Below are 19,527 nucleotides of genomic sequence, written 5' to 3'. Positions count from 1 at the left end.
GAAAGTGTAAATTTGTTGCAACAAATGGAAAAATAAGGCCGCTTAGCCACATTTCTTGCATTGTAATATGAGTCACCCCTGCATAATCACATTGCCTTAGTTAATTTATTAATGTGTCAGCTAATGTTTCTTATTTGTCCCCTGAATGTGGGACAAAACATAAATGTTTCTGTAGGAAATCCACATTTTGATAAACAATGTAAAATAAAATTCAGCTGATCCGTATGTGGTTTCTCCTACCATTAGTGATTTATACATTTCGATGCACTCCAATAGTAATGCTCTTTCATCTTGTTTTGAACTACTTTTCCACTTAACAAAAAACCTAACCTAACTCCTTGGTCTGTGTCACATGTGAGACACTCTCAAGGACATTGTCAGTACTGCTCACAGGTGGCACAATATTTCCAGGTAGTGCAGTACATCCCCAAAGTTTTTGATGCTTTCAATATTATGGAGCAACCTGTCATTCGCTCCTATCTAGTCTATATTACTGAGCATCAGGAAATATTGCACAGTTTTGTTGATCGTCTAGGGGCCACAGTACGTACCCCGTTAAAAATGTTGCTTAGTAACATTTGTTACATGTATATGAAAATTTGAAATACCATTTCAGGCAGAAGATCTGTCTGGGCGTGAAGATAAGGATAAGGACTTGAGTACCACCAAAGAAGACAACGAGAAGAAAGATGAACTTCCCTTTACAGCAGACCAAAAACCATCTACGGATGATCCTGAAAGGACAAGTCCTTCTGTTGACAAGCCAGAACCTGCTGGTGTGCCAACTCCAGTAGAAAACTTGGGAGAAGTAAAAATGGAGCCAGATTCCACTGGATCAAACGGCGTTCCAGAGGAGCGCAAAATGGATGTAGAAACAGGAGCCCCATCAGGGGTCGTCCGTGATGACACAGAAGCAGAAAAAAGCTCAGAACAGCAAGATGCCACTCTCAGCTCTGAAATTAAAGTAAAGGAAGAACCAGGCGCTACTCTGTCACAAACATTAGTTAAGAAGGACGATGATGATGTTATGGTTGTCAAAGATGATGATGAGAAGAGGCCTGTGGAAGTAAGTATATTGGAAATCTTTAGTCTGAATCTTTTTTTCACACCATTTTGTACCTCAAAAAGATGCAGTGTTTCTGGAGGATTAAGAAATGAGGCTTTTGCATTGTTGTGTGGATCACAATTAGATTTTTGCTGCTTCATGCTAGTAGAGAGATAATTGTGGATTATAATTTATGTGCATTATCAGTATTATCACATGTGGAGGATGGTTTTTCCTTTGACAGAATCTCTTCCTTTCTTGCAGGAAAAGAAGGAGCTGTTAGTCAAAGATGAGATGAGGAAGGAAGAGAGTGTAAAAATTGTGGAAGACATGAAATTGGTTGAAGACCTCACTGGTCCAGATAAACCAAAGAGGAAGTTCATGTTCAATATTGCAGATGGAGGGTTTACAGAATTACATACCCTGTGGCTTAATGAAGAGAAAGCTGCTGTTCCTGGTCGAGAATATGAAATATGGCATCGTAGGTAAGTCAGATGTTTGGATTAAACAGGTTAGAGTTTTATGTTGGTATTACACTGCCTGCAAATAGAGAAATTCATATAGGATCATTTAATGGGACTCAGAATGCTCCAAATATGACAGCCTGGAACTTACTTGTTTTGTCAAAAGACTTGCAAGTTAATCATGTTAGAAGATAGATTCCTTGGGACTGGGACAGTACAAGGTTGACGTAAATGCATGGATTTTTTCCATTTATAAACATTTACTTGCTTAGAACCAAATATTTCAACCCCTGCAGGTAATGACAAAGGACATATACAGGGTGTTAATCACATGATGTGATAGAGATATTGAATTAATTGATTCTCGGATATTATCCTAGAGTTCCTCTGTGGTGTGAGGATTCGTTGTGTACACTTTGTCCTTCAGCGCACCCAACAAGTAAAAACCATACAGTGTTCAATCAGGACTTCTAGCAGGCCAAATATTGTTACCAATCACTCTTTAATCGAACATATCATGAATTGCGTGCAAAGAAACTGTCCGTATGAGCTCTTGCTGAGCCCTGTTGAAAAAATGTGAAGCTTTATTCTCTTTCACTCAGTTCATTAAGAAACGGTTGCAAAATGTTTTGCGCATATTTTTTACTTGTAACTATGGAAAATCCAGGTTGGACTGTAACAATATTATGAGAAGGAAAGTTGCTACTCACCATATAATGGAGATGCCAAGTCACAGATAGGCACAACAGAAAGATTTTTGTACTTAAAGCTTTCGGCCAATAGCCTTTGTCAACAATACATGCGCGCGCGCGCACACACACACTACTGCATTCTCAGGCAGCTGAAACCACACTGCGAGCACCAGCACCAGTGCATGATGGGAGTGGCGACTTGGTGGTGGAAAGGAGGAGGCTGGGGCGGGGAGGGGGAGGGATAGTAACCACCACCACACCCAGTCTTTCATTTATTTATTTTTCATCTATTACTCTCTTTTTGTCCCTATTTCTCTACTTTCCAATACTTCTCCCCCCCCCCCATCCCCACCCCCCAACTCTCCCCTGCCCGCCGCCCAACCTGCAGCACTTCACTGTCTGCCATCCTCACCATACAATCCCTCCCCCACCCAGTCACCACTCCCATCATGCACTGGCGCTGCTACTCACAGTGTGGTTTCAGTTGCCTGAGACTGTGTGCGTGCGAGTCTATTGTTGACAAAGGCCATTGGCCGAAAGCTTTAAGTGTGAAAATCTTCTTGTTGTGCCTATCTGTGAGTCAGCATCTCTGCTATGTGGTTAGCACCTTTCCTTCTCGTAATATTGTTTCACTTGTAACTGTGTCATCAAAAAAAAATTGGGCCTATTATTCTGTCAACACTGACTGCACACCACACCTCTATTTTCTAATCATGAAGGGGTTCCTCATGAAGCACAACAGGTCTAGCTGCACTCCATTGTTGACAGTTTTGGGAATTTACATACCCATGTGAATGGAACCTAGAAAACAGAATGATATAATGATCCATTCCACCGTCATGCACTTGTTTAAAACCCATTCGCAAAACTTTACCCTGTGCCAGGATCACCAGGTCGAAGTCCTTGTACTATTGATACTTTATAGAGCCTTAGCCCAAGCAGCTTAGCACCTCTTCGTACAGAGGTGCACAATTTTTGTGTTTGCTGTGAAAGATATTTAAGTGACTTTTTTGGGGAGCTCCTGTGAGCATTGTACTTTCTTAGTTACTGTTGAATGCATTACGGGAACAGCAGTGATCAATGTCTTATAAATCATTACTATTAAAAACAGTCTTGATCACGATTTATTTAACAAGGTGACCGGCTTCGACCACTACTGTGGTCATCTTCAGACCATTGAGTAGGAACCTCTTTCTGTTGGAGAATCTTTCTGTGATTCTCCAACAGAAAGAGGTTCCTACTCAATGGTCTGAAGATGACCACAGTAGTGGTCGAAACCGGTCACCTTGTTAAATAAATCGTGATCGAGACTTTTTAATAGTAATTATTGTACTTTCTCATTTACACTTCTTGTCTTGAACACTTCCCATTTCACAAAATTTATTCACTAATTTGTGAACTGTATCGTGACTCGGGACTCGAACACCTGGAAATTTGGGTTCAAACGCTCTATGAACAGCATGCGTGGACTCTGTGTGCACATAGGAATCTTAAATAAACACTCATTGTGGAATTGAATAATTCATTGTTGCGTTCGCAAACTTCATTGTTACTTTCATGATGCCTGCTCTCTGCTCGAAAGACACTGGTCGACAAGGCACTTATGTTTGTACAGCCTTCAGGCTAAAACCCAAAAAAGGGGGCTGCAGTACAGTCACGCGGGACCCATTCGACCGGCAGGCGCAGCTTCTGTGGCCGGCCTGCAATACTGCAGGCAGGTGGTCATCAGATAAAGGAACCATCCTGTATTTAGGATTACTGGATCATATGCCATTATGAATGTTGGTTAACATTTCAATCTCATAACATTTCAGTGCCAGTTACGCTATTGGAACATACATTGCATGACCAGCTTTGACTTGTGGCTAGTTCCCATGTGTACCATCAGAATCCAGAAGCTTAGTTGATCCATTGTAGGGGAACAGGTCTCTGACAGTATACAAAATACTATATGTATTAATAATTTTGAAATGTCTATTGAAGCATATAGTTAGCATAAGAAAAGACTCTTAAAGTAATGCCAAAATGTTTCAAAATTAGTATTTGTCTCAAAATTAAAATTTTGAGCTCTTCCCCCCACTCGTATGTCAAAAATTCCAATTATTGCAGTACAGAGACGCATTTAATTCTATACCTCACTCCAAAGTTAATTATTGAATGCATTTAAGCTCTTACCTGGACTGGTCATGACCATGACTTTACAGTATGTATTTACTTCCAAAAGAATGCACACAATAACATTTAAAAACAAATTTCATAAAACACAATATTATGGAAAGAAAAGTTGCCACTCACCATATAGGGGAGATGCTGAGTCACATATAGGCACAACAGAAAGACTGACACAATAAGTTTTCGGCCAGCAAGGCCCTTATTAAAAAATAGACGGTGCTCGCATGCGCGCGCCCACACACACACACACACACACACACACACACACACACACACACACACACACACAGCAGTATCAAGGAAATGTAGCAGAAATGAATTGACTCATACAACTGTGTCAGCACAGTCACATTGTATTCATATGATCACAATAGCACTGCATTGAGCATAATAATTTCAACTATGCCGTCTACGTAGGTGCAGTGTAGTGCCAAGAAAACATGCTTCTACTGTAAAAGATCCCAAGTGCAATACAACATAACTATTCTCCTTACATAGTTATAAGCCATCAGCTATGTGAATATATTTTCTACGAATTCTTCCAGTGATTAATTACTGAAATAACCGTCTCATGATTAATTCAGGGCAGAACAACAGATTCTAGTTCGGGATGAAACATTCCACATGGATAAAACACAGCTGAAGTTCATTTACAGCATTATATTCTCAATTTTAATGTGTATGTAGTTCATGAGCAGTCAGTCTACAAAACTAAGTGGTGCGAAACTGAGGTATAAAAGTTGTTCAACATGGTATTGAACCTGTTCATACATAGAAAGATGTTAATTGTGCCTCCAGCTTTGTCATTGAGCAAGTCCATGTTTTATTAATCGTATTGGATCTCTTGGAGTAATTGTGTGGGCATATTCTATACCAGACAGTGCTCTTGATATTGCCCATTGCTTGTGCTCAGCATTTCATCACATATCCACTTGTATCCATAGCTAACCGCCTTCCAACTGCAGTATGCCCATCACACAACGATTACGTCGAATGTGCTACAACACCCTGTTGACATTCACAAAATAAGTGTTATTTACAAAGATTTTCCAATACAAAAGCATTCATTTTGTTACTGTACTTTGATGACAAATGATTCCATACGTATAATCATTTAACAAAATTTTAATATGATAATATTTACAAAAACTTAAACTTATGTATTTCGACAAGTTACATAAATAGTCAACAGGTGGCATCAGACTTCTCAAGTTGCGTGTAAGCACAGTCAGTACAGGAAATATAGTTTGGGGGGAAAATGCCTATGTGTATAGCCTTGGTATTATTATTCAGTGTGTGATTAGATAGTCCTCTTGGTCATATGCATGCCATCCACCCGTGTACCCCTTAATTCATGAAGAAAATAAGAAAATTTCAGCAATTATTAGCTCAGCATGTTTGGCTTAACATTTGCAAATCTTCTGCACAAAGCTAGGGGTTATTTCTGTTGTCAGCAAGTCAGCGAGAGTGATGGACAAGACCATTGAGAATGTGCGAGTGGCTCAGTTAGTGTAGGTGGTGTGGGTATGTTTGCAAAGTGAACTCTCAATCCTGCCCTGTCACAGAGACATGCATCAGTTCAGAGTAACTTTGAAGACAAGCAGATTATGGAAAGGATACTGACTAGTGGCAAGTTTGCCAAGATCCATTTGCTAAGAAATCTCGAAACTATTTTACCATTGAGTGCAAAACTAACGTGTATTGCCACTGCATCTCTCTTCCCGCCACCCTCTCATCCCACCCATCCCCCTTCCCAAGCTCGTATCCTGGGTAAACTTTTGTAAGGAGAAATGCATGATGGAAATTATTAGGAGAGACGGGAAAACAAAGAAATGAATTTAAAAAAACTTGTTGGTAGAGCAAAACTGTGTGCCGGACCAGGTCTCGGCCAGAGACCTTTGCTTTCCAGAAAGCTAAACTATCCAAGTGTGGCTGACAACCAGCCTTCCCAGCTTTACTTTTGTTGGCACATCATCTCCAACCTTCCAAAGTAATCCTGTGTACCTTGTGGGACTAGAACTCCTGGAAGAAAGGAGACGTGAAGACTTGACATAGCCAAGCCTAGGGGATTGTTTGCAGAATAGCACTGACAGAAGAAAAGTTGTGAAGGCGGGTCTCGTCATTCTTTTATTGCTCAGTTGGTGGGGCTGCAAAAAGCAAAGGTTCCAGATTAGAGTCCTGGTCCAACACACAGTTGTAATCTGCCATTCAAATCGGTGCACACTTCGCTGTGGAGTGAAAATTCATTCTGGAAAGTGAATAGAGGTCAGGCCTTAGCAGAAGACATACTTAAGACAGAAAATGAAATGGAAATGGGTGGGGCATATAGTCAGGTGAATATATCATAAATGAATTCCCAGTAATAATTAAGCAAGATAATGTCTGATGGATGGTGGGTAGATTACTTTTGAAAACAAGGGATATGCATAGTGTAAGACAGTAACGTATGGTGAAGTGTAGAGGTTTTTTTATCCAGCAGTGAATGATGATAGACTATTCTTGTTGTCCCACACAACTCTTAGCAACAAAACTATTCTATCTGATTGGATGATCCCACACTTCGTAACCAGCAAAGAAAAATTGTGTGGGTAATGTGTACAACATAAAAAACACTCCTATGCTGAGAGGTACACTTGAACGAACGAACAAACAAACAAACAAACAAGTAAGTCTGACAGTTCAGGGAATGATTGATACAATATTTAAACAGTATTGGGGGGGGGGGGGGGGATCCTTAACGTAAACTTTCAGCTTGTCATAGTGAAGCTTATGTTTTCATAACTTGCAGAGGTTTGCATTTATCACTCTGAAGAATATTAACAAAACCGTATAGCGGAGATGCTCGGTACTGTTACATTCCATCCTGGATTTTCCATTGTTTGAATATTAACAAAATATACTTTCTGTAAAGTAATCAATCTTCGATTAGCATAAATCTAGTATCAAGCTGAACACACAAATCTGCCTTGTATAAATATTAATCTTGGATCTTTTGGACATGAACTAAGATGAGCATTGACTCAGCAACATTTTGCGCATCAAGTTAAGTTCAGTTGCATTGTCAATTCATGACCTAGTGACTTCCTAGAAGAAAAGTATTTCATTTTGCACAAATGCAAGTTAAAAAGACACAATTAATAACAAATAAATTGTTAATATTCCCACACTGCTGAAGTCCAAAACAATTTCTCGAACTGTAAGATTAAGTAATGAGAACATATTGCTCCCAAGGGATTTTTTAAGACAACTCTATCAATGGGAAAAAATTACACATTACACACCTGCGCATTTCAGAAAAACTGGTGTTTGTGGGAAGGATCCGTATGGCACAGGCTGTGAAGCTGTCATTGAAATGAAGGACATCTTGTTAGGTGACAGGCTCTGCAACAGTGTGGTCCAATGGTTTGTAGGCTGCAGTTTGCCAGTGGCCATTCATGTAGACAGACAGTTCATTGGTTGTCATGCCCATATAGAATGCAGCACGGTGGTTACAGCTTAGCTTGCAGATCACATGACTAGTTTCACAGGTAGCCCTGCATTTTATGGGATAGTTGATGATAGTGACCAGACTGGTGTAGGTGGTGGTGGTGGTGGTGGTGGTGGTGGTGGTGGTGGTGGTGGTGGTGGTGGTGGGAGGATGTATGGGACAGGTCTTGCATCTAGGTCTATTACAGGGATGGGCGGACGAGGATATTGTGTAGGTTCGATGGGTGGCAGAATATCACTATGGGCAGGATAGTGGGTAGGACATTTCTCATTTCAGGGCAGGATGAAAGCCAGTCAGAACACTGGTGGAGAATATAGCGTACTTTGTGTTTGTTTTTGTGTGCTAAAAATCAAAACATGTGGTGCACATTGAAAAGTCATTTTTGTGCCTGGTTAGGATGGGCGACAGTATACCACTGTGATAGGATAGGGGAGGATATTTCTCATATCAGAGCACAAAGGGAGGTAATCAGTTCTCTGGCAGAGAATGTGATATCGTTGCTCCAGTCCTGAGTGGTACAGATTCACAAGAGGATTACTCCTTTGTGGCCAGACAATAGATGTGTGGTGGATAGTAGGTGACTGGAGAGAGAAGCCAATGGAAATCTGTTTCTGAACAAGGTTGGAAAGGTAATTTTGATGTGTGAAGATCTCCAGTGAAAGCTTGGCATATGTGGAGAAATACTGCTCATCACTACAGATGCAAAGACCGCAAGTGGCTAGGCTGTGTAGAAAGGATTTCTTGATATGGAACTGCTGGCAACTGTCAGTGAAGGTACGTTGATTGACGTGGACAGAGGTATTAATGTGGCCATCCTGCAGTGGAGGTCAACATCAAAGAAGGTGGCTTGTTGGGTTGGGAAGGATCAGGCGAAACAAATGGGAAGCAGGGATAGGGTATCCTCAACCTTAGACCAGGTCATGGAGATGACATCAGTATATATAAATGACCTAGTAGATAGTGTCAGAAGTTTCATGCGGCTTTTCACAGATGATGCTGTAGTATGCAGAGAAGTTGCAGCATTAGAAAATTGTAGCGAAATGCAGGAAGATCTACAGCGGATAGGCACTTGGTGCAGGGAGTGGCAACTGACCCTTAACATAGACAAATGTAATGTATTGCGAATACATAGAAGGAAGGATCCTTTATTGTATGATTACATGATAGCGGAACAAACACTGGTAGCAGTTACTTCTGTAAAATATCTGGGAGTATGCGTGCGGAACGATTTGAAGTGGAATGATCATATAAAATTAATTGTTGGTAAGGCAGGTACCAGGTTGAGATTCATTGGGAGAGTCCTTAGAAAATGTAGTTCATCAACAAAGGAAGTGGCTTACAAAACACTCGTTCGACCTATACTTGAGTATTGCTCATCATTGTGGGATCCGTACCATATCGGGTTGACTGAGGAGATAGAGAAGATCCAACGAAGAGCGGCGCGTTTCGTCACAGGGTTATTTGGTAACCGTGATAGCGCTACGGAGATGTTTAGCAAACTCAAGTGGCAAACTCTGCAAGAGAGGCGCTCTGCATCGCGGTGTAGCTTGCTCGCCAGGTTTCGAGAGGGTGCGTTTCTGGATGAGATATCGAATATATTGCTTCCCCCTTCTTATACCTCCCGAGGAGATCACGAATGTAAAATTAGAGAGATTCGAGCGCGCACGGAGGCTTTCAGACAGTCGTTCTTCCCGCGAACCATACGCGACTGGAACAGAAAAGGGAGGTAACGACAGTGGCACGTAAAGTGCCCTCCGCCACACACCGTTGGGTGGCTTGCGGAGTATAAATGTAGATGTAGATGGAATCTTAGCCAGGTAAGAGGTTTGGGGTTCTGGGTTGTTAGGAAGGTTTCCCTAGATGGCCCATGAATAAGTTTGCATAGGATGGTGCCATGCAGGCACCTATTATTTATCACAGATTTTTTGTAGGTGATGCCTTCAAAGCAGAAGTAATTGTGGGTTGGGATATAGCTTGTTGGTGACTGGGAAGGAGATTGTAAGTCTGAAGTCAGTCAGATGATGAGAAAGGTAGTGTTCGGTAGCAACAAGGCCTTGGTCCTTGACAGTGACAAGCAAAGCACAGGGTAGTAAAGGAACAGGAACTGTAGAGACGCAATGGAGGAAATGTTTTATGTCTTTTATACAGGAGGATAGGCAGAAGATGTTGGTCCACAAGGGCAGTGATTCTGTGGTGGCACAGTAACTAGCCACAAGGTGTCCTGGGTGGTTGGGTTTATTTACTTCAGTAAGCATGTTGAAGGCAGCAGCGCAGGGAGTTCAAATGATTGAGGAAAAGGGTGGGGTGGGGGGAGAAAGAGAGATGTGGGGAGGGGGGGGGGGGGGTTCTGAGATTGACCTAAGGATTTGAGAAGGGACTAGAGAGCTTCCTGGACTTCTAGAATAGATCCCTGTGGCAGGGCTAATATGTGGATGTATCTGACAGCTGGGGAAGCACTGGGTTTCATTCAAACTACTGACATATGAGATTGTTTCAAATGTTTTATGTTTTAAAAGCTAGTATATAGCAAGTTAGTAGCTGCTCTCTTTTTGAAATACACTTTAATAGCAAGAGCTTTGATTTTCTTCATGTTGAGACAAAATGCAATTTTTTTTCACCATTTTGTGAAGAACATCTTACAAATATTCCGTTTTCAGACATGATTATTGGCTGTTGGCTGGGATTGTAACGCATGGCTATGGAAGATGGCAAGATATCCAGAATGATATTCGGTTTGCCATTATCAACGAGCCCTTCAAGATGGATGTTGGCAAAGGCAACTTCCTAGAGATCAAAAACAAGTTTTTGGCTAGGAGATTTAAGGTAATTTAATTTACTTTTTGTAAAAGCTTCTAATTATCGCTTCTGGTGTTACATTAATCATACTCAAACCTTATGATAGACTAGGTTTAGTCTCTTCAATAATTTTCAATTAAGAAAACAAAAAGAGTAATGCACAAACCACAACAAAGCGGAGTACATAAAGCATTCAATAATGGTTACTACACAGTTTTTAGCTTAAGTCGCCGTTGTTGTAAATGTGGTAATTTGGATCAGACATCTTGTGGTATCTGAAACGACCACATTTCAGACCCCCCTACTTAAAGCTGTCACGTTAAAGTATCTGCATAATAACTGAAACAAGAACATAGTGTTTATTATAATTATTGTTTATTTCTTATATATAGTTTTTCCATAAGCACACTTGCAGGCTTCTGCACCTACTACGAACCAATAAAGAGGAGAAAAATAACTTCCAATGATTAAATTGAAATGTAAGCTAATATTGTGACTCGAAGAAGAAAGTAGTAATTGTCACAATTTAAAAAGCAATGCAGTAGTGCGTGTAAGCATATCATCCACTGGCAGATAAATAAATTGGATTTCTGTTGTAGGTTCTAAGTTTCCAATGCTTTTTCCATAGCAAGCAATTTTTATAGTTGGCGTATATTTTACTCATTGTGGTGTTACTTTATGAAGGCTTAATTTTTTTATTTTAAGTGCGAGGGTGGTGATTTAGTACATGAGGAAACAAGAACTGTCATCGGTGTGTAAATAGCCTGTGCAGATTAAATTCCATGTCGTTATAGAAGTGACTATCAAAACTTTCAAATGGTGCCTCTACAGAGAGATAACTTGTGAAGTTGCGCTTCGAAATAGTTAAAATATGGAGGTGTTCATCACTACAAGGTCAGAGCTCAAAATGAAAAGAAAAGTTTTTGTGTCCAAAGAAAAGGTTTCCAGCTGCAGTTCATCACTAATCAATTGTGTAAATTGCAAGATCTTTTAGCTCAGTAGTAAGGTGATAGCATTTAGGCAGACAAAACATTGTTCTACAGTGTTGCCACAGGGGTATCTTCATCTGCTGCCTCATTTCCTACATTTCCAGCGAACTGTGGTACATAGTCTCCAGAAATACAAAACGGAATGAACATTTTCATTGATGTTCAGTGAAAGTTAATTTTGTGAAACGTGCAGAAATGAAACTTTTTTAAATAACGAAAGTACTTGTTTACGGAAGATTTAAATTTAGAGTTGCATTGCAGTCGTCAGTTCTCAAGCTAGTGACATTAAAAAACCCCACTTTTGCTTTGTGCAAATGCAAGTTGGGAAGAAGTAAATAATAAAGAAATTGTTATTAGCACAAAAGTTAGGTAAATACGTAAATTTGCCACTCCCATGCTGCTGAAATTCAAAATGTGCAACTAAAAGTGAAAAGGAGACCTCTTGTTGGAGAAGTAAAATTTTCAGTACAAGCAAAAAATTTGGTAATGTCTTAAATACAAATTTTGATTTTTTGTATGATTTAGTAATTAATTTCATTCTGATTCGAAAGTTGTGTGAATCCAACAGGAGTCAAATTGGTGTCAGTCTTCAAAAAAAGGCCCAAAAAGAGGCCCCCTTTCTAAATATCACAGCTGCATATGCAATACGTCACAAAATAGTATCTCCTAAATTTTATAGGCATTTTAAGGAGCTCAGAGTAGCTATGTATAAAAGGACATTTCGTGAATGCAATAATGCCAAACAAGACAAGTAAGTGGTCCCTTTTTATGTGAGAGTTATAAATGCCTACCAGGTGTTACCTATTTGCAGCTGGTGGCCCGAAAATACCAGCTGACAGGTGGCGTTACTGCAGCAGCAAAAACCTACACCTACAACACATGTTAACACTGCTATTGCTACTAGAAATGAAAAAGGTGAAGTTTCTGTGAATACATACAATTGGCTAAATGCTTTGAAGAATACTAATGCAAACATAGTGCCTCACATAATTAAACATATCCACTTTGAGTTCAGTGTTACCCATAAAGGCAGTTTACATTGCAGAATGGACATTGATGGAAATAATCCTTTGGCCACTGTAAAATACGGGATCACAGAATGTACTTCTGGGGGGCTTTATGAATTCAAAATTTAGGTGGTTTTGGGGCCGTTAACAGCTTCAGAATCAAATTTTGATCTAAAAGATGCCATAATACAGAGTAAAAATACCAATATTTTACCAATAAAATGGTCTTAAATTTTTGTACACTAAATCCGGGTGTATATGCCCCAGGTAAAACCTGGGAATTTTTCACCGAGGATTTTGATTTTGGGAATTTTTCATTATTTTAGTTGATAGTTAAACTTCAGTAATTTTGACTGGTAAGAACTGATACTCTAACAAAGAATTTGACTTTAGCCATCTACTGCGGAATAATACTCCAGCATAAAACATAAACGGGATAACACCATCAAAGTAAAACTTTAGTTGCAAAGAAAATTCCCTGTTCACAACAATGAAACAAAATGCACATAGAAGCATCTACCGACAGCAAAATGTGTCGAGATATAGGACGAAGACAACGCAATACTGTGTAACAACAAACTGCTTTCGATAGGTGAGACATTGGCAAAAAGAGTGAGAATGTACAATGACTTTCTTGAATCACAGTGTGTTCATAGATTACACATTATGTAGTAACGATGGAAGAATGTGCAAGGTTGGTTCGTGAGCATTTCACATATAATCCGCATTTCTATGGTAAAGCTGAAGTGCTCGTTGGAACATGTATTCACCCAGGTAACCCACGAAATGTTTGGTGCACAGCAGCGGAATTTACAGTCATGCTTGTCAGAAATATTTGGCTGCTGCACTTTATGCTGTGCTCTTAGGATCCTGCCTTACCACGCCCTCAGAAAAAACAGCAAAAACTTTGATGACCATTATTATATGTGAAAGCTTAACTTTTCTTGATGGAAAAATATCATCTAGTAGTCGTATTTCGCAAAGCAAGCATACATGTTATTGCCCCCATATTTTCTTGAATTTGGAGTTCACTGCCAGGCAACTCGGAGTGCTACTATCGTCTCTTATTTCCATAACGTAACATGGGTATTGTAACTTCTTACATTTTGGTGTACCATTTAAAGGATTGATATGTTTTACAGCACTGAGGGAAAGTATATTATCACTTAACGTGGAAAAATGTACTCTCACTTGGGGCATAGGGCATTTTCACCCAGAAAAAAAAGTGTATCTATGACTGGGAAATCCGGGAATTTCTTTCTCTTGTCTGCATACACACCCTGTAAATGTGCTACACATCTGGAGGGGTTGAGAAAAGTACCCTCTACCAATGACTTTACGAAAAGGAAAGTTGGTACTCACCATATAGCGGAGATGCTGAGTCGCAGGTAGGCACAACAAAAAGACTGTCACAAAATACCGTGTGTGGCAACAGTCTTCTTATTGTGCCTCTCTGCGACTCAGCATCTCCACTACATGGAAAGTAGAAACTATCCTTTTCATTATATAGTTACATTCATTCCTGGAGTCTCCATTTATGTAAGTAACGAGCACAGATAATAACTGATCTCCATCACAATTCTGGGAGACGACTTACAATTAATGGATTACTTCAAAGGTATTTTACACACACACAGTGGCAGAATAAGAAAAGGAAATGTGAAATATTTGCAGTAAACAGTGAAGTACATAGAATTCAACAGCAGCCAATAACGACTGGACACTTCTTACAGAAATGCTCTGGCTTGGATAGCAATAACTTGAGAATTTGTATTAAATTTTTAACTACTGAACATGTGCTTAAAATGAGACAACTGCATGCACATCAATGTACAGAAATAGTAGTAAGCATGTGTAAGTCAGTTAGCTAAGTGGTACTTATTAGTCATTATCATCACACACACACACACACACACACACAAATACAATGGCAATGTTTGCTAATGTGCAAAATGCTGAGTTGTTAATGGGACTTGGGCTTAAACAAAACTGCGTAGCAGTTATTAGAGTCATAGCATTTGTCTTGCACGATATACCTGTCAATGTATTGGATGAGTCACCTGAAACAGATGACATTGTATTTGTTGCGAGAACAGTCCAAAAAGAACATTCCAGTACCTACTGAAAAACAGTCAACAAATTAGAAGAAATTTACTAAGTGACAGTTTGAAAACATGATTCTTGTATTTCTTCCAGTTGTAGTCCTATAATTTGTCTATTTCCAGTATTGCCACTCTTATTTCATATTCCGTGAGCATGCACTGTACTTTCATTTTGTGTTCATACTGTACGCATTCTAATCTCTTTTTGCAAAATCGGTATTTCATATGGAGATCATCTTCAATATACAGTAGAACCCCAATTTTCCTAACTCCAACTATCTGTATCCCAATTGTACGGATTGCTTTGGGGGTGGAGTGGTGGTTTTGTTTGATAGATATTACAGTATACAGCATTGTTCTAAAATCAATCTGAGGTGACTGTATTACGACAAAATCTTCCCGTGAATAATGTCTACAGTACACACACTGTTGTTGTTGTTGGGTGTTCCCCCCCTCCCCCCCCCCTCGTCATTCAGTGTGACCTGCATCAGTCTGCCCCCTGACTTGTGTTTTGATTTACTGTATGGCATGTCTTCTAAAAGGAAACATGTTGTCTTATCACTGGCAGACAAAATAAAAGTCCTTGAACAATTAAACAAAGGCCTGAATGGTAAGAAGTTTGCTCAGATGTTTAGTGTGGGAAGATAAACAATTTCAGACATAAAAACAAGTCAAAAATTTTAAACTCTGTCTCTGTCCTTGAGAATGAAGATGAGATTTGATTGAGAAAACAATGAAAACAGCAGAAAACAGTTAGCTTGAAGAGGCTGTATTACAGTGGGTGAGCATTGGGAAACCCGCTTTCAGGGCCGACTGTTTGCAAAGAAGCAATTCTTTTAGCCAGTAAAATCACAATTTGCCTTCATTTAAAGTGAGCAATCACTGACTACAGAATTTCAAGGCAAGCAATGGTATTTGTAAGTTGGGTTTAAGTGGTCAAAAACTATTGGCAGATCAAAAAGCAGCAGAAAATTTTATTGAAAAATTCAAAATTGAAACAGAATCTTATGACCCTGAATTTTTGTATATCTTTGTGTGATACAACTTTAGCTTCTAATAGACCATAAGGGCAGTAAAGGCCATGTTACCGTGCTAACTACAGAATGTCACAAGATACCCTTTCTGTTGATAGGAAAATCAAAAAAACCACGGGCTTTCAAAAATGTGAAAATTTCCCATCTTCTACAAGGATCAACCAAAGGCCTGGATGACTGCTGCTTTGTTTTGTGCATGGTACGGTTCAGTTTTCATATTTGAAGTTAAAAATAATAATAATAATAATAATAATAATAATAATAATAATAATAGAAGACCATAGGGAAAGCAAGCAGTAAAGTGGTGATAATTGTGGACAATGCACCCACCCGCAGAAAGCCTTCTTGATAGAGCAGATGGACATTTCAAAATAATCTTCCTGCCACCAAACGTAATGAGTGTGCAGCAGCCAATGGACCAGTCACTTAGCAGAATATGAAGCAAAATTACAGAAGACAACTGTTGAAGGTTTGTGATAGAAGATGGTAATGAAGAAGACATTTGACTTTTCACCAAAAATTTAGTTTAAAAGACAGATGGCAGGACCGTGGAATTTGGTGAAAACAACCACATTAAAAAGAGCTTATAATAAATTGAAAGGATTTCAGCCAAAGAAGAAATACAGAAAGATGAAGATTAAAAGAAGAATCGTGAAAAGGGAGAGTAATAAAGAAAAGTAGCGGAGGATGAAATATCACTTGAGGACATAAGCAAAGTCTCTTAAAAATTCCTGGATGAATGATTGCAGTGCAGAGGATATAATCAAGTGGCTTGCTTCTATTCTTCCTCTAAATGAAGTATTTTTGTGTTGCATTTGGTACGCTGTTAAGCAAGTACAATGGTGCTCAACCCAAAGGTTGATTTGAACACTGTGGTGCTTTGCTAAGCATGGTTGTGTGCTCCTGGCTTCCCCCTACCTCTGAAATGACTTACACAGCTAGTTAGAAGGGGACCTACAGTTTAACGTGTACACCAAAACACGGTGTAACTTGATTTGGCCTGTACCTTGTGGTATAAGACTTCATTCTTTGTATTTTCGTTATATTGCCATAACACATTTTTCAACTTTTTCAGTCACAGTTTGTCCCTATTTTTATGAATAAAAGTCATTGGTAATATCTTTCACACCTTTCCTTTGTTGGCAGTAGTAACTTCGTTGGTTTTTTGCCTTCTGTTGTATCTTTTGCTGGCCTAATAATACAATCAGCAATAAATCTTTTTTAAGCTGTGGAGAAGTTTGTTTTTCCTCCATCTTTACAAGACCCCTTCAGTAATTGTTGTGCATCTACAATTCACTAATATATTTTGTCAAAGTAGGGTCAGACCTGATCTTCAGTCAGCAGGGTTTATACAGTCAGCTGTCTGTGTATCTTAAGTTATAATTGTAAGAGGTAACACTCATCCTGTGTGCTCTACCTTGAAATGAAATGAGATGTACATAGTCATGACACAGCTAATTCCTGTTGTGGCTAGGACTTTCATTTGTTATGTCAAGTGATGTTTTTGAGCCTGTTGCAATATAAAACTTTATGAAGTTGTTATTGTTAGTCTTTGTTTAACAACACCAATTTTTGTTGTTGTTTGTCTTACAGCTTTTGGAACAGGCACTTGTAATTGAAGAGCAACTGCGCAGAGCAGCTTACCTGAACCTCACACAGGATCCTAATCATCCAGCAATGTCACTAAATGCGCGTTTTGCAGAAGTAGAGTGTCTTGCTGAATCACATCAGCATCTCTCTAAAGAGTCTCTTGCTGGAAATAAACCAGCAAATGCTGTACTCCATAAGGTTAGTGACATTATGATACATTACCAGCAGTTTGACTATTGCTATTCATGGTAATAATGTTGTATTATTTTATGTTGCAGGTGCTGAATCAGTTGGAAGAACTGTTATCAGATATGAAATCTGACGTGAGTAGGTTACCAGCTACTTTAGCAAGGATACCTCCTGTGGCACAACGTTTGCAAATGTCGGAGCGGTCCATACTTTCGAGGTTAGCTGCAACAACCACCTCGGGGAGTACAGCTACAACTCCAACAACATCACAGCAAGGAGCTGCCGGTAAACAGAGCTTAGTTTTGGAACTATATTTCATACAAATGTGTGAGAATGTGGTCCTTCATTCAGCATAATACCTATATAAAACTAAACCAGTCCCAGATTTGATATCTGGTTTGAATACCGCTTTACCAGGCACGGTCCTATTGAAGGCGGTATGCCTTTTCCTTCTTCAGACCTTCGAACTGACTTGCCCCAGCCAGTTGCTGTGAGTATCTACAGTTTGTGAGACCCCCATGGTTCAAATGTCACATTTTCACATATACAACTCGTTGCAGGTGAAAGAAGCAATAAATACTGATCTGACACTAACACATAGCCACTGAGCTACAATATTTATATAGTATTATAAAAGCATCTTCATTAACTATGGAAAGAGGTGTAATTCTGTCAGTTTTTACAGCATGTGTTTAAGCGAAATAATGTTGAACGCCATAGATTTGCAAAGCCTTAGACTTTCAAGCCAGAATTTAACTGTAGTGATTATTCAGGATTTTTCCAGTGTAATTGATGACATATTTCTGACTGTTTAGCTGTTCTGATTCAGTTGATACCTAATATTTAAACTACCAACTTATACTGAAGACCCAAAGAAACTGGTACATCTGCCTAATATCGTGCAGGGCCCACGTGAGTATGCAGAAGTGCTGCAACACGACATGGCATGAACTCGATTAATGTCGGAAGCAGTGCTGGAGGGAATTGACACCATGAACCCCTCAAGGCTGTCCATAAATCCATAAGTGGGTGGAGATATCTCTCTTCTGAACAGCATATTGCAAGGCATTCCAGATATGCTAAACATGTTCATGTCTGGGGAGTTCTGGTGGCCAGCGGAAGTGTTTAAACTAGGAAGAGTGTTCATGGAGCCATACTGTAGCAATTGTGGACGTGTGGGGTGTCGCATGTTGTCCATCCAAGCTTTGTAATTTCAGTGTTCATTTCTCAAAATCAAACAGTGGAAAGTCCGGGATAGAATAACAATAATATGAAAAGGATAGATTGCTACTGATCACATAGGTGGCGTTGAGTCACAGACAGGCACAATGAAAAAGTTGTAATTATCTGTCTGCAACTCAGTGCCTCCTATATGTTGTGAGTACAGTCTATTCTTCAATATTGTTGACACGGAATGTTTTCAACGTCAACTGTCTCAATATTCTGCACACACTCCAGTTCTCCAACTCCCACTTGCATTGACACTTTGATCACTATAATTTGTTAGGAATTTGCTGCACACATTGTTAGGAGTCTGTGCAATGCTCAATCTGCCACCTTCTCATGATCTGCTTACTCATTGACTAAGTGTACTGTGATCAATGTTGTCATCCCATACAGCTTCTTCAACCTCTTCTGAAAGTTTGTCACGACTGTTTTCATAACAGAACAACACTCTAACAGCACATTGCTTCAGACGAACGTCACGTTCACGGAGCTGAATTGCTGTGCAATACTTACTTTAAAGAGACTAAATATTAGGTACTGCCAATAAACACAAACAGAAGTAAAAATAAATAAATAAATAAAGCAGCACAGGGTGGAAACGGGGAATTAAATTTGAATGCAGCCAGGAAGCATACTTCTCTGACCTCTGTGAAATTAACGATACTAAAATGAAAATTACATCTTACAAAGGCACAAAGTCCATCAGGAATGGAGGTATTGGCAACTTCTTTCA

General features: G+C 39.4%; 1 protein-coding gene across 5 annotated transcripts in view; it reads left to right on the top strand.

Moving 5' to 3' along the window:
• Positions 1–19,527, top strand: part of LOC126253456 (chromodomain-helicase-DNA-binding protein Mi-2 homolog) — a 360,408-nt gene that overhangs the window by 331,102 nt on the left and 9,779 nt on the right. For all 5 annotated transcript variants that reach the window (XR_007545964.1, XR_007545962.1, XR_007545963.1 and 2 more), the window contains exons 32-36: positions 617–1,066; positions 1,310–1,530; positions 10,518–10,683; positions 17,382–17,576; positions 17,657–17,852. Coding sequence is in view for 1 of the 5 variants with exons in the window: in XM_049954805.1 (XP_049810762.1) it covers positions 617–1,066; positions 1,310–1,530; positions 10,518–10,683; positions 17,382–17,576; positions 17,657–17,852 (1,228 nt within the window). In the remaining 4 variants the exon portion in view is untranslated. The remainder of the gene's footprint in view (positions 1–616; positions 1,067–1,309; positions 1,531–10,517; positions 10,684–17,381; positions 17,577–17,656; positions 17,853–19,527) is intronic.

Source organism: Schistocerca nitens, chromosome 4, assembly GCF_023898315.1.
Source record: "Schistocerca nitens isolate TAMUIC-IGC-003100 chromosome 4, iqSchNite1.1, whole genome shotgun sequence".
Lineage (NCBI taxonomy): Eukaryota > Metazoa > Arthropoda > Insecta > Orthoptera > Acrididae > Schistocerca > Schistocerca nitens.
The sequence above is the reverse complement of the archived record's forward strand: the minus strand, read 5'-3'. Positions and strand labels throughout refer to the sequence as shown.